The 12,544-nt window shown below is 42.7% G+C and overlaps 1 protein-coding gene across 3 annotated transcripts in view; it reads right to left on the bottom strand.

Moving 5' to 3' along the window:
- virma (vir like m6A methyltransferase associated) overlaps positions 1-12,544 on the bottom strand; it is a 166,271-nt gene that overhangs the window by 53,480 nt on the left and 100,247 nt on the right. For all 3 annotated transcript variants that reach the window (XM_070894144.1, XM_070894154.1, XM_070894137.1), the window contains exon 20: positions 10,831-10,927. In XM_070894144.1, coding sequence (XP_070750245.1) covers positions 10,831-10,927 — 97 coding nt within the window. The remainder of the gene's footprint in view (positions 1-10,830; positions 10,928-12,544) is intronic.

Raw genomic sequence — 12,544 nt, forward strand, 5'->3', positions numbered from 1 at the left:
TGGACAGACGATTGGCTAACGAACAGAAAATAAAGAGTAGGGATAAATCGTTCATTCTCGGGTTGGCAATCAGTAACTGGTGGGGTGCCGCAGAGATCAATGCTGGGACTCCAACTATTCACAATCTATATTAACGACTTGGAGGAAGGGACCGAGTGTAAAGTAGCCAAGTTTGCTTATGATACAAAGAAGGGAGGAAAAGCAATGTGTCAGGAGAACACAAAAGATCTGCAAGAGGACACAGACAGGCTAAGTGAGTGGGCGAAAATTTGGCAGATGGAGTATAATGTTGGAAAGTGTGAAGTCATGCACTTTGGCAGAAAAAAATCAAAGAGGTTATTATTTAAATGGAGAAAGATTGCAAAGTGCTACAGTACACTGGGGGTACTTGTGCATGAAACATAAAAGGTTAGTATGCAGGTACAGCAAGTGATCAGGAAGGTCAATGGAATCTTGGCCTTTATTGCAAAGGGGATGGAGTATAAAGGCAGGGAAGTCTTGCTACAGTTGTACAGGGTATTGGCCACACCTGGAATACTGCGTGCAGTTTTGGTTTCCGTACTTACGAAAGGATATACTTGCTTTGGAGGCAGTTCAGAGAAGGTTCACAAGGTTGATTCCGGAATTGAGGAGGTTGACTTATGAGGAAAGGTTGAATAGGTTGGGGCTCTACTCATTGGAATTCAGAAGAATGAGAGGTAATCTTATCAAAACGTATAAGATTATGAGTGGGCTTGCAGAGAGGATGTTTCCACTGATAGGGGAGACTAGAACTAGAGGGCATAATCTTAGAATAAAGGGCCGCCCATTTCAAACTGAGATGAGGAGAAATTTCTTCTCTCAGAGGGTTGTGGATCTGTGGAATTCGCTGCCTCAGAGAGCTGTGGAAGCTGGGACATTGAATAAATTTAAGATAGAAATAGACAGTTTCTTAAACGCTAAGGAATAAGGGGTTATGGAGAGCGGGCAGGAAAGTGGACCCAAGTCCATGATCGCATCAGCCATGATCATATTAAATGGTGGCGCAGTCTCGAGGGGTCGTATGGCCTACTTCTGCTCCCATTTCTTATGTTCTTATGTACCACAACAGAATTGGAATCAAAGATTGGCAGGCAAAACTGTAATCGATCAATGCTTTGAAGACGAGATGGTTCGGATACAGTCGAGGTACATTCCCACGAGGGAAAAAGGTAGGGCAACCAAAGCCGGAGCTCCCTGGATGACAAAAGTTTTAGAGGGTAAGATGAAGCAGAAAAAGGGGGCGTATGACAGATATCAGTTGAAGCATACAATGAGAACCAGGCTGAATATAGAAAGTTCAGAGGGGAAGTGAAAAAGGAAATAAGGCAAAGAGAGAGCATGAGAATAGACTTGCAACTAACTTAAATTCAATAGTCTTCAATAGCCATATAAATAGTAAACGGGTAGCAAGAGAAGGGATGGGGCCAAAAGGAGACCTACGCATGGAGGCAGAGGGCATGGCTGAGGTACTCAATGAGTATTTTGCATCTGTCTTTACCAAGGAAGATGCTGCCAAAGTCAGTGAAAGAGGAGGTAGTTGCATAGAAACATAGAAAATAGGTGCAGGAGTAGGCCATTCAGCCCTTCAAGCCTACACCACCATTCAATAAGATCATGGCTGATCATTCACCGCAGTACCCCTTTCCTGCTTTCTCTCCATATCCCTTGATGCCTCGAGCCAAAAGGGCCATATCTAACTCCCTCCTGAATATATCCAATGAACTAGCATCAACAACTCTCTGCGGTAGAAAATTCCACAGGTTAACAACTCTGAGTGAAGAGGTTTCTCCTCATCTCAGTCCTAAATGGCTTACTCCTTATACTTAGACTGTATCCCCTAGTTCTGGACTTCGCCAACATCGGGAACATTCTTCCTGCATCCAACCTGTCCAGTCCCGTCAGAATGTTATATGTTTCTATGAGATCCCCTCTCATCCTTCTAAACTCCAGTGAATACAGGCCCAGTTGATCCAGTCTCTCCTCGTATGTCAGTCCTGCCATCCCAGGAATCAGTCTGGTGAACCTTCGCTGCACTCCCTCAATAGCAAGAATGTCCTTCCTCAGATTAGGAGATCAAAACTAAACACAATATTCCAGGTGAGGCCTCACCAAGGCCCTGTACAACTGCAGTAAAACCTCCCTGCTCCTATACTCTAATCCCCTAGCTATGAAGGCCAACATACCATTTGCCTTCACCGCCTGCTGTACCTGTATGCCAACTTTCAATGACTGATGAACCATGACACCCAGGTCTCGTTGCACCTCCCCTTTTCTTAATCTGCCGCATTCAGATAATGTTCTGCATCCCTGTTTTTGCCATCAAAGTGGATAACCTCACATTTATCTACATTATACTGCATCTGCCATGTATTTGCAGGATGCTGTGGGAGGTAAGGGTGGAAATTGTGGCGGTATTGGCCATAATCTTCCAATCCTTTGATACGGGGGTGGTGCTAAGAGGGCTGGAGAATTGCAGTTCTGACGAAGGGTTATCGACTTGAAGGGTTAACTCTGTTTCTCTCTCTACAGATGCTGCCTGACCTGCTGAATACTTCCAGTATTTTCTGTTTTTATTGCAAATGTTACACCCTTGTTCAAAAAAGGGTGCAAGGATAAACCCAGCACCTACAGACCAGTCAGCGAAACCTCAATTGTGGGGAAGGTTTTGGAAATGATAATCTAGGACAAAATTAAGAGTCACTTGGACAAGTGTGGATTAATTAAGGAAAGCCAGTACAGATTTGTTAAAGGCAAATTGTGTTTAACTACCTTGATTGAGTTTTTTGCTGAGGTAACAGAGAGGTTGATGAGGGCAATGTCATGTACGTGGACTTCCAAAAGGCATTTGATAAAGTGCCACACAATAGGCTTGCCAGCAAAATGGAAATCCATAGAATAAAAAGGGACAGTGACAGCTTGGATTCGAAATTGCTACGTGACAAGAACGGTTATTTTTCAGACTGGAGGAAGATATACAGTGCTGTTCCCCGGGGTCGGTTCTAGGACAGCTGCTTTTCTTAATATATATTAATGACTTGGACATGGCTGCACTGGGCACACTTTTAAAATTTGCAGATGACACAAAACTTGGAAGTAAAGTGAACTGTGAGGAAGATAGTGATAGACTTTAAGAGGACATAGACAGGCTGGCGGAATGGGTGGGCACGTGGCAAATAAAATTTAACGCAAAAAAGTGCAAAGTCATATATTTTGGTAGGTAGAACAAGGAGAGGCAATACAAACCAAAGGGTACAATTCTAAAAGGGGTGTATGAACAGAGACGTGGGGGTATATGTGCACAAATCATTGAAGGTGGCAGGGCAAGTTGAGAACGCGGTTAAAAAAACATATGGGATCCTGAGCTTCATAAATAGAGGCATAGAGTACAAAAGCAAGGAAGTTATGATGAACCTTCTTAAAACACTGGTTTGGCTTGGAGTATTGTGTCCAATTCTGGGTACCGCACTTTAGGAAGAATGTAAAGGCCTTAGACAGGGTACAGAAAAGATTAAAAGAATGGTTCCAGGGATGAGGGACTTCTGTGATGTGGATACACTGAAGCTGGGGTTCTCCTTAGAGCAGAGATGGTGGAGAGGAGATTTAATAGAGGTGTCCGGGGAGCGAGAGTTCATGGGAGCAGCAGGACATCGAGGCGGCTAGCCGGTGCAGCTGCAGCAGGGAGAGAAGGCAAAAAAGAAGTGGAAAGAAATCTAAAGGTGATCTCACAGCCAAGGGGGTGAGTCATTGGCTTGTGATTGGTAAGTAGTTTTTCTTTTTCTTTTCTATATCAATAAGTAACCTTTAGCATTGCTGTTGCCAATTTAAGTGTATCTAAGGGTTAAGTCATGGCAGGACAGCTCAGACACATGTTATGCTCTTCCTGTACTATGTGGGAAGTCAGGGGCGCTTCCGGTGTCCCTGATGACTATGTGCGCGGGAAGTGCATCCACGATGCTGAGAATGACGTGAATAGCAAGTTTACTGAGTTGGTCTTACCGCAAGTAAAGGGTACACAGCCAGATAGGGAATGGATGACCAAGAGGAAAGAGCAGTACAAGGAAGGTAGCGCAGGGGTCCCCTGCGGTCATCCCCCTGCAAAATAGATACTGTTTTGGGTACTGTTGAGGGGGATGATTCATCAGGGGAAGGCAACAGCAGCCAAGTTCATGGCACCGTGGGTGGCTCTGCTGCACAGGAGGGCAGGAAAAAGAGTGGGAGAGCTATAGTGATAGGGGATTCAATTGTAAGGGGAATAGATAGACGTTTCTGCGGCCGCAACTGAAACTCCAGGATGGTATGTTGTCTCCCTGGTGCAAGGGTCAAGGATGTCTCGGAGCGGGTGCAGGGCATTCTGAAAAGGGAGGGTAAACAGCCAGTTGTCGTGGTGCATCTAGGTACCAATGATATAGGTAAAAAATGGGATGAGGTCCAACAACATGAATTTAAGGAGCTCAGAGCTAAATTAAAAAGTAGGACCTCAAAAGTAGTAATCTCAGGATTGCTACCAGTGCCACATGCTAGTCAAAGTAGGAATTGCAGGATAGCTCAGATGAATACGTGGCTTGAGGAGTGGTGCAGAAGGAAGGGATTCAAACTCCTGGGACATTGGAACCGGTTCTGGGGGAGGTGGGACCAGTACAAACCGGACGGTCTGCACCTGGACAGGACCGGAACCAATGTCCTAGGGGGAATGTTTGCTAGTGCTGTTGGGGAGGGGTTAAACTAATATGGCAGGTGGATGGGAACCTATGCAGTGAGACAGAGTGAAGTAGAATGGAGGGCAGAAGCAAAAGATAGAAAGAAGAAAAGTAAAAGTGGAGGGCAGAGAAACCCAAGGCAAAAAGCAAAAAGGGCCACATTACACCAAAATTCTAAAGAGGCAAAGTGTGTTACAAAGACAAGCCTGAAGGCTCTGTGCCTCAATGCGAGGAGTATTCGGAATAAGGTGGACGAATTAACTGCGCAGATAGCAGTTAATGGGTATGATGTAATTGGCATCACGGAGACATGGCTCCAGGGTGACCAAGGCTGGGAACTCAACATCCAGGAAGGATAGACAGAAAGGAAAAGGAGGCGGGGCGGCATTGCTAGTTAAAGAGGAAATTAATGTAATAGTAAGAACGGACATTAGCTTGGATGATGTGGAATCAGTATGGTGGAGCTACGGAATATCAAGGGGCAGAAAACGTTAGTGGCAGTCGTGTACAGACCACCAAACAGTAGCAGTAAGGTTGGGGACAGCAGCAAAAAGAAATTAGGAATGCATGCAATAAAGGTACAGCAGTTATCATTGGTGACTTTAATCTACATATTGATTGGGCTAACCAAACTGGTAGCAATGCGGTGGAGGAGGATTTCCTGGAGTGTATTAGGGATGGTTTTCTCGACCAATATGTCGAGGAACCAACTAGGGAGCTGGCCATCCTAGACTGGATGATGTGTAATGAGAAAGGACTAATTAGTAATCTTGTTGTGCGAGGCCCCTTGGGGGAAGAGTGACCAGAACATGGTAGAATTCTTTATTAGGATGGAGAGTGACACAGTTAATTCAGAAACTAGGGTCCTGAACTTAAGGAAAGGTAACTTCGATGGTTTGAGGCATGAATTGGCGAGAATAGACTGGCAAATGATACTTTTAAAGGGTTGACGGTGGAAAGGCAATGGCAAACATTTAAAGATCACATGGATAAACTTCAGCAATTGTATATCCCTGTCTGAAGTAAAAATAAAATGGGGAAAGGTGGCTCAACCGTGGCTAACAAGGGAAATTAGGGATAGTGTTAAATCCAAGGAAGAGGCATACAAATTGGCCAGAAAAAGCAGCAAACCTGAGGACTGGGCAAAATTTAGAATTCAGCAGAGGAGGACAAAGGGTTTAATTAAGAGGGGAAAAATAGAGTACAAGAAGAAGCTTGCCAGGAACATAAAAACTGACTGCAAAAGCTTCTATAGATATGTGAAGAGAAAAAGATTAGTGAAAACAAACGTCGGTCCCTTGCAGTTGGATTCAGGTGAATTTGTAATGGGGAACAAAGAAATGGCAGACCAGTTGAACAAATACTTTGGTTCTGTCTTCACGAAGGAAGACACAAATAACCTTCCGGAAGTACTAGGGGACCGAGGGTCTAGTGAGAAGGAGGAACTGAAGGATATCCTTATTAGGCGGGAAATTGTGTTGGGGAAATTGATGGGATTGAAGGCCGATAAATCCCTGGGGCCTGATAGTCTACATCCCAGAGTACTTAAGTGGCCCTAGAAATAGTGGATACATTGGTGATCATTTTCCAACAGTCTATCGACTCTGGATCAGTTCCTACGGACTGGAGGGTAGCTAATGTAACACCACTTTTTAAAAAGGGAGGGATAGATAGCGGGTAATTATAAACCAGTTAGCCTGACATTAGTAGTGGGGATAATGTTGGAATCAATTATTAAAGATGAAATAGCAACGCATTTGGAAAGCAGTGACAGGATCGGTCCAAGTCAGCATAGATTTATGAAAGGGAAATCATGCTTGACAAATCTTCTGGAATTTTTTGAGGATGTAATAAATAGAGTGGACAAGGGAGAACCAGTAGATGTGGTGTATTTGGACTTTCAAAAGGCTTTTGACAAGGTCCCACACAAGAGATTGTTGTGCAAAATTAAAGTACATGGTATTATGGGTAATATACTGACGTGGATAGAGAACTGGTTGGCAGACAGGAAGCAGAGAGTCGTGATAAACGGGTCCTTTTCAGAATGGCAGGCAGTGACTAGCGGAGTGCCGCAGGGCTCAGTGCTGGGACCCCAGCTCTTTACAATATACATCAATGATTTGGATGAAGGAATTGAGTGTAATATCTCCAAGTTTGCAGATGACACTAAACTGGGTGGCGGTGTGAGCTGTGAGGGGGACGCTCGGAGGCTGCAGAGTGACTTGGACAGGTTAGGTGAGTGGGCAAATGCATGGCAGATGCAGTATAATGTGGATAAATGTAAGGTTATCCACTTTGGGGGGCGAAAATGCAAAGACAGATTATCTGAATGGCGGCAGATTAGGAAAAGGGGAGGTGCAACGAGACCTGGATGTCATGGTTCATCAGTCATTGAAAGCTGGCATACAGGTACAGCAGGCGGTAAAGGCGGCAAATGGTATGTTGGCCTTCATAGCTAGGGGATTAGAGTATAGGAGCAAGGAGGTCTTACTGCAGTTGTACAGGGCCTTGGTGAGGCCTCACATGGAATAGTGTGTTCAGTTTTGGTCTCCTAATCTGAGGAAGGACGTTCTTGCTGTTGAGGGAGTGCAGCGAAGGTTCACCAGACTAATTCCCGGGATGGCAGGATTGACATTTGAGGAGAGACTGGATCAACTGGACCTTTATACATTGGTGTTTAGAAGGATGAGAGGGGATCTCATAGAAACATATAAGATTCTGACGGGACGGGACAGGTTAGATGCGGGTCGAATGTTCCCGATGTTGGGGAAGTTCAGAACCAGGGGACACAGTCTTAGGATAAGGGGTAAGCCATTTAGGACTGAGATGAGGAGAAACTTCTTCACTCAGAGAGTTGTTAACCTGTGGAATTCCCTGCCGCAGAGAGTTGTTGGTGCCAGTTCATTTGATATATTCAAGAGGGAGTTAGATATGGCCCTTACGGCTCAGGGGATCAAGGGGTATGGCGAGAAAGCAGGAATGGGGTACTGAAGTTGAATGTTCAGCCATGAACTCATTGAATGGCGGTGCAGGCTAGAAGGGCCGAATGGCCTACTCCTGCACCTATTTTCTATGTTTCTATGTTTCTATGAAAGCAGGAAAGGGGTACTGAGGTGAATGATCAGCCATGATTGTATGAATGGTGGTGCAGGCTCGAAGGGCCTCCTGCACCTATTTTCTATGTTTCAATATCATGAGGTGTCTAGACAGAGAGAAACTGTTCCTGTTGGCGGGCCGAAAACTAGAGGACACAGATTTTAAGTGATTGGCAGAAGAACCAAATGCGACATGAGGAAAAACCTTTTTTTTTTGCTGTGAGTGGTTAGGATCTGGAATGCACTGCCTGAAAGGGTAGTGGAGGCAGATTCAATCGTGGCTTTCAGAAAGGAATTGGATAAGTACCTGAAGGAAAAAAATTTGCAGGGCTACGGGAAAAGAGCGGGGGAGTGGGAGTAGCTGAAGTGCTCTTGGAGAGCTGACATGGGCTTGACGGGTTGATTGGTCTCCTTCTGTGCTGTAACCATTCTATCATTCTATGACTTCATGATACTGGGACACTGGCTGGTGTCATGAAATAGAACCTACTCCTGGAGTATCTGAGTTTCAATCCACCAGAGACAAATCACAGAAATTTACAGCATAGAAGGAGTCCATCATGTCTGTGCCGGTCAAAAAAGAGCTATCCAGCATAAGCCTACTTTCCAGCTCTTGGACCGTAGCCTTGCAGATTATAGCACTTCAAGTATATATCCAAGTACTTTTTAAATGTGATGGGGGTTTCTGCCTCTACCACCCTTTCAGGCAGTGTTTTCCAGACCCCCACCACCCTCTGGGTGAAAAATGTTCTCCTCCACTCCCATCTAACTCTTCTACCAATTACTTTAAATCTATGCCTCCTGGTTATTGACCTCTCTGCTAAGGGAAATAGGTCCTTCCTATCCACTCTAGGCTCCTTATAATTGCGTACACTTCAATAGACTCCCTGCACCCTCCTCTGTTCCAAAGAAAACAAACCCAGCCAATCAAAGCTTTCCTCATAGCTAAAATTCTCCAGTCCTGGCAACATCCTCATCAATCTCGTCTGCGCCCTCTCTAGTGCACTCACATCTTTCCTGTAATGCGGTGACCAGAACTGTATGCAGTACTCTAACTAGTGCTTTATAGTTCAAGCATAACTTCGCTGCTCTTATATTCTATGCCTTGGCTAATAAAGTAAAGCATCCCGTATGCTTTTTTAACCACCTTATCTAGCTGTCCTGCTACCTTCAGGGATCTGTGGACATGCACTCCAAGGTCCCTCTGTTCCTCCACACTTGACAGTATCCAACCATTTATTATGTATTCCCTTACTTTGTTAGCCCTCCCAAAATGTTTTATAACACACTTCTCCAGATTGAATTCCATTTGCTACTTTTCTGCCCAGTCATTAATTTATTCCTGCAGTGTACAGCTTTTACCGTCACTATCTACCACACAGCTAATTTTTGTATCATCTGCAAACTTCTTGATCATGCCCCCTATGTTGAAGTCTAAATCACTGATATGTACCACAAAAAGCAAGGTACCTAGTACAAAAAAAAGAGGAAAAAAATAGGGGCAGGGGTTATGGTCTGACCATAACCCCTGCCCCTATTTTTTTTAATCTCTCTTTTTTCTCACCTTTTGTTTCTTAACTTGCACCATCATCCCTTTTGTCTCAATCATTTCTGTCTTCCATCCTATCACAGACCTTCCCTGTTATTCTTTCCTCCCCTCCCTCCTTTCCTTGCCCCTACACTTGCTTAAAAACCTGTTACATCTAACTTTTTCCAGTTCTGACAAAGGGTCATCGACCTGAAATATTAATGCTGGTTCTCTCTCCAGAGATGCTGCCTGACCTACTACTTCCAGCATTTTCTGTTTTTATTTAATATTAGGGTAGCTGAAATCACCTATTACTGCCCTATTATTTCTGCACTTCTCAGAAATTTGCCTACATACTTGTTCTTCTATTGCTCTGACTGTTTGGGGGTCTATATCAAACTCCCAGCAGTGTGACTGCCCTTTTTTGTTATTCAGTTCAACCCATGTGGCCTCATTTGATGAGCTTTCTAACATATCATCCCTCCTCACAGCTATAAATGTTTCTTTAACCAATATTGCAATCCCCCTTTTTTTTATTATCCCCCTCTCTATCTCGTCTGAAAACCCTGTAACCAGGAATGTTGAGCTGCCATTCCTGCCCTCCTTTCAGCCATGTTTCAGTAATAGCTATGATCTCATACTTCCATGTGTCTATCTGTGCCCTCAGCTCATCTTATTCACTAGACTGGAGTATATACCATTAAGCACTGGCAAGCCCCTTTGTTGTCTATTTTCTAGCACTTGTTTCCTCTGCCTTCCAAACTCACTTACTAATTTTCTGTCTTCCATTTCCAGCTTTGCTTCCCTCCCTTCTGAATCTGCGCTCAGGTTCCCACCCCACTGCCAAGCTTGTTTAAATGCTCCCCTACAGCACTAGCAAACACCCCCACAAGGATATTGGTCCCGGCCCTGTTGAGGTGCAATCCGTCCAGCTTGTACTGGTCCCACCTCCCCCAGAACCAGTCCCAATGCCTCAGGAATCTAAAGCCCTCCCTCCTGCACCATCTCTCCAGCCATGCAGTCATCTGCTTTATCCTCCTATTCCAGTACTCATTAGCGCATGAGACATGGAAGGGTTTGACCTCAGCAAGTTAAATAAATACATTTTGCCAGATAGTCTAGTTCATACTAGGCACAAATGTAAAGCACAAACTTGCCCATAAGCTGGCAGTCTCACTTAGAACCGTCAAAAGCATAAATGGTGAAGGAAATAGAAAAATGAACACTGATGTGATGCTGTTCTGAAGAATTGTAGCACATTGTCAGGAGAGAGCAATTTTAATTCTACAATGAATCTATGCTTTATTAACCTGACATGCTGAAATTTGAAAAACATTCCATTTCTCAGCACTGGCATCCCTCACATTGTCAAGTGTGTATATATGTGTGCGTGTACATTCTCTTGTCTCTCTCTGTCTCTCTTCCATTATAAATCTTTTACATAAAAAATTGTATTTAATTTATATACGCTTTTTATTTTTGTACTTACCATATCCAAATCTGTCTCAAGCTCCTCAGTTTGGAATGGGGAAAGCCATAGTGTCTTTAACTGGTCATCTAGAACATCTGCCAACACATATGCAGTCCTAGAATAAAAACCACAATGTTTTTTCTGTCCAGTCTAGAAATACAAACTCTGGCTGATGAACAAATCTTTTATATTTAAATTTCAAAGAATATTCCTTTTTCAAAACATGAAAATACTCAAGTGCTATGTTAAATATGACTTTCAAGATTGTGGAATACTAGTGAATCACAACACAGGTTTACAAGCCTGTAAAAGATGGTTTTTAAATGAAATCTTGTGACACTGCATTATATTTCGCTATATAATGCAAAAAGCATACAGGAGGGAAACAATTTATGGCCACTCCAATTCATTTGGGAATATCACAGTTGTAATTTGAACAAGTTTAGATTTACTTTAAATTTGTCTCTTCAATCAGCTTTTCCCCACAAGAATAATTTGTGAAGCCGATACCGCTTTAGTTTTAATAATATAGTTAGCTTTCAAATAAGAATGACAATTTATCGAACTCTAATTCAACTTTTTTTTTCCTGCTGGAGCAGCTAGTGAAAAACATGGTGAAGAATTATATACCGGCTTGTAATTCAGTTTCATGAGGCTAGTTTGTTAAATGTACAGCCTCGTTTGATGATGACACTAGCATTTCAATAATGGCCAAAAGGCAAACAGTGATTAATACATTTTCATTTAGCTGTTCTGTCCTGAATCCAGGATCAATCGGCTTCAGCGAGTATAGCCTATCCAGATTGAAGCCAGTTCATTTGATCCTTTTCTGGAATATTTAAATTTTAAATTAGCAGCCTGCTTGAAACAATATTTTTATTAGCAGCAAAATCTTCCATGTGTGCTAAGAGAGCTGTAACTTATACTTCTGTTTCTTTCTTTCTTTCTTGATTTCTTGCAATAATTTTTTGTTCAAACAATGAATATAGTTGGGGTTAAAGTAACAGGTTTGGAATGATTATTGAGTCCAACAGTGCGAGAGCTGAATTATGTGAAATAATTGATTCTGAAAACATAACTAAATTAATTCAACTCCCTTCAGCTCCAGATCTCCTCCAAGCCAGCAGCAATGACTCGCAATGACTACTCAAACTTTCAAAAAGACTAGACAACAACAGGAATTTACAAATAATTCTTTGCAATGATTTGACTTTTTAAAATAGAGATTTGATTATTAACTTCCAAGTAAAAATTAAAGGTCCAAAAATATCTGAAGGGCTTTCCAAAGCCATGCTTTCAAAAAGACAAGAACACAATAGGAATTTACAAATAATTCTTCGTAAGGATTTGATTTTTTAAATAGGGCTTTGATAATTAACTTCCAAATAAAAGTTAACGGTCCAAAAATATCTGAAGGATTTTCCAAAGTTATGCTACTGCATCTCACACTACTTGCCTCATTGAGATTCAGATGACTTCACACCTGAATTATATTGTACAAGTGGAATCATTTTATCAAAACTGCTTCTAATTACACAGTATGCAGTGTAATTGGCCTACTAGGACAGGGTTATAAAATTAGAGCTTCACAAGGGACTGGTTCATAGAAAATACCTTTAATGTTCCTTTTGTATTACATAACTAGGTTTCAAAACTTGTTCTCAGTTTTAGAAAATGGGCCCAATTGCTTATCTTTAAGCCATCATGGTATTGACATTCCTAGCAAAAAATG

The sequence above is a fragment of the Pristiophorus japonicus genome, chromosome 1 (genome assembly GCF_044704955.1).
Source record: "Pristiophorus japonicus isolate sPriJap1 chromosome 1, sPriJap1.hap1, whole genome shotgun sequence".
Taxonomy (NCBI): domain Eukaryota; kingdom Metazoa; phylum Chordata; class Chondrichthyes; family Pristiophoridae; genus Pristiophorus; species Pristiophorus japonicus.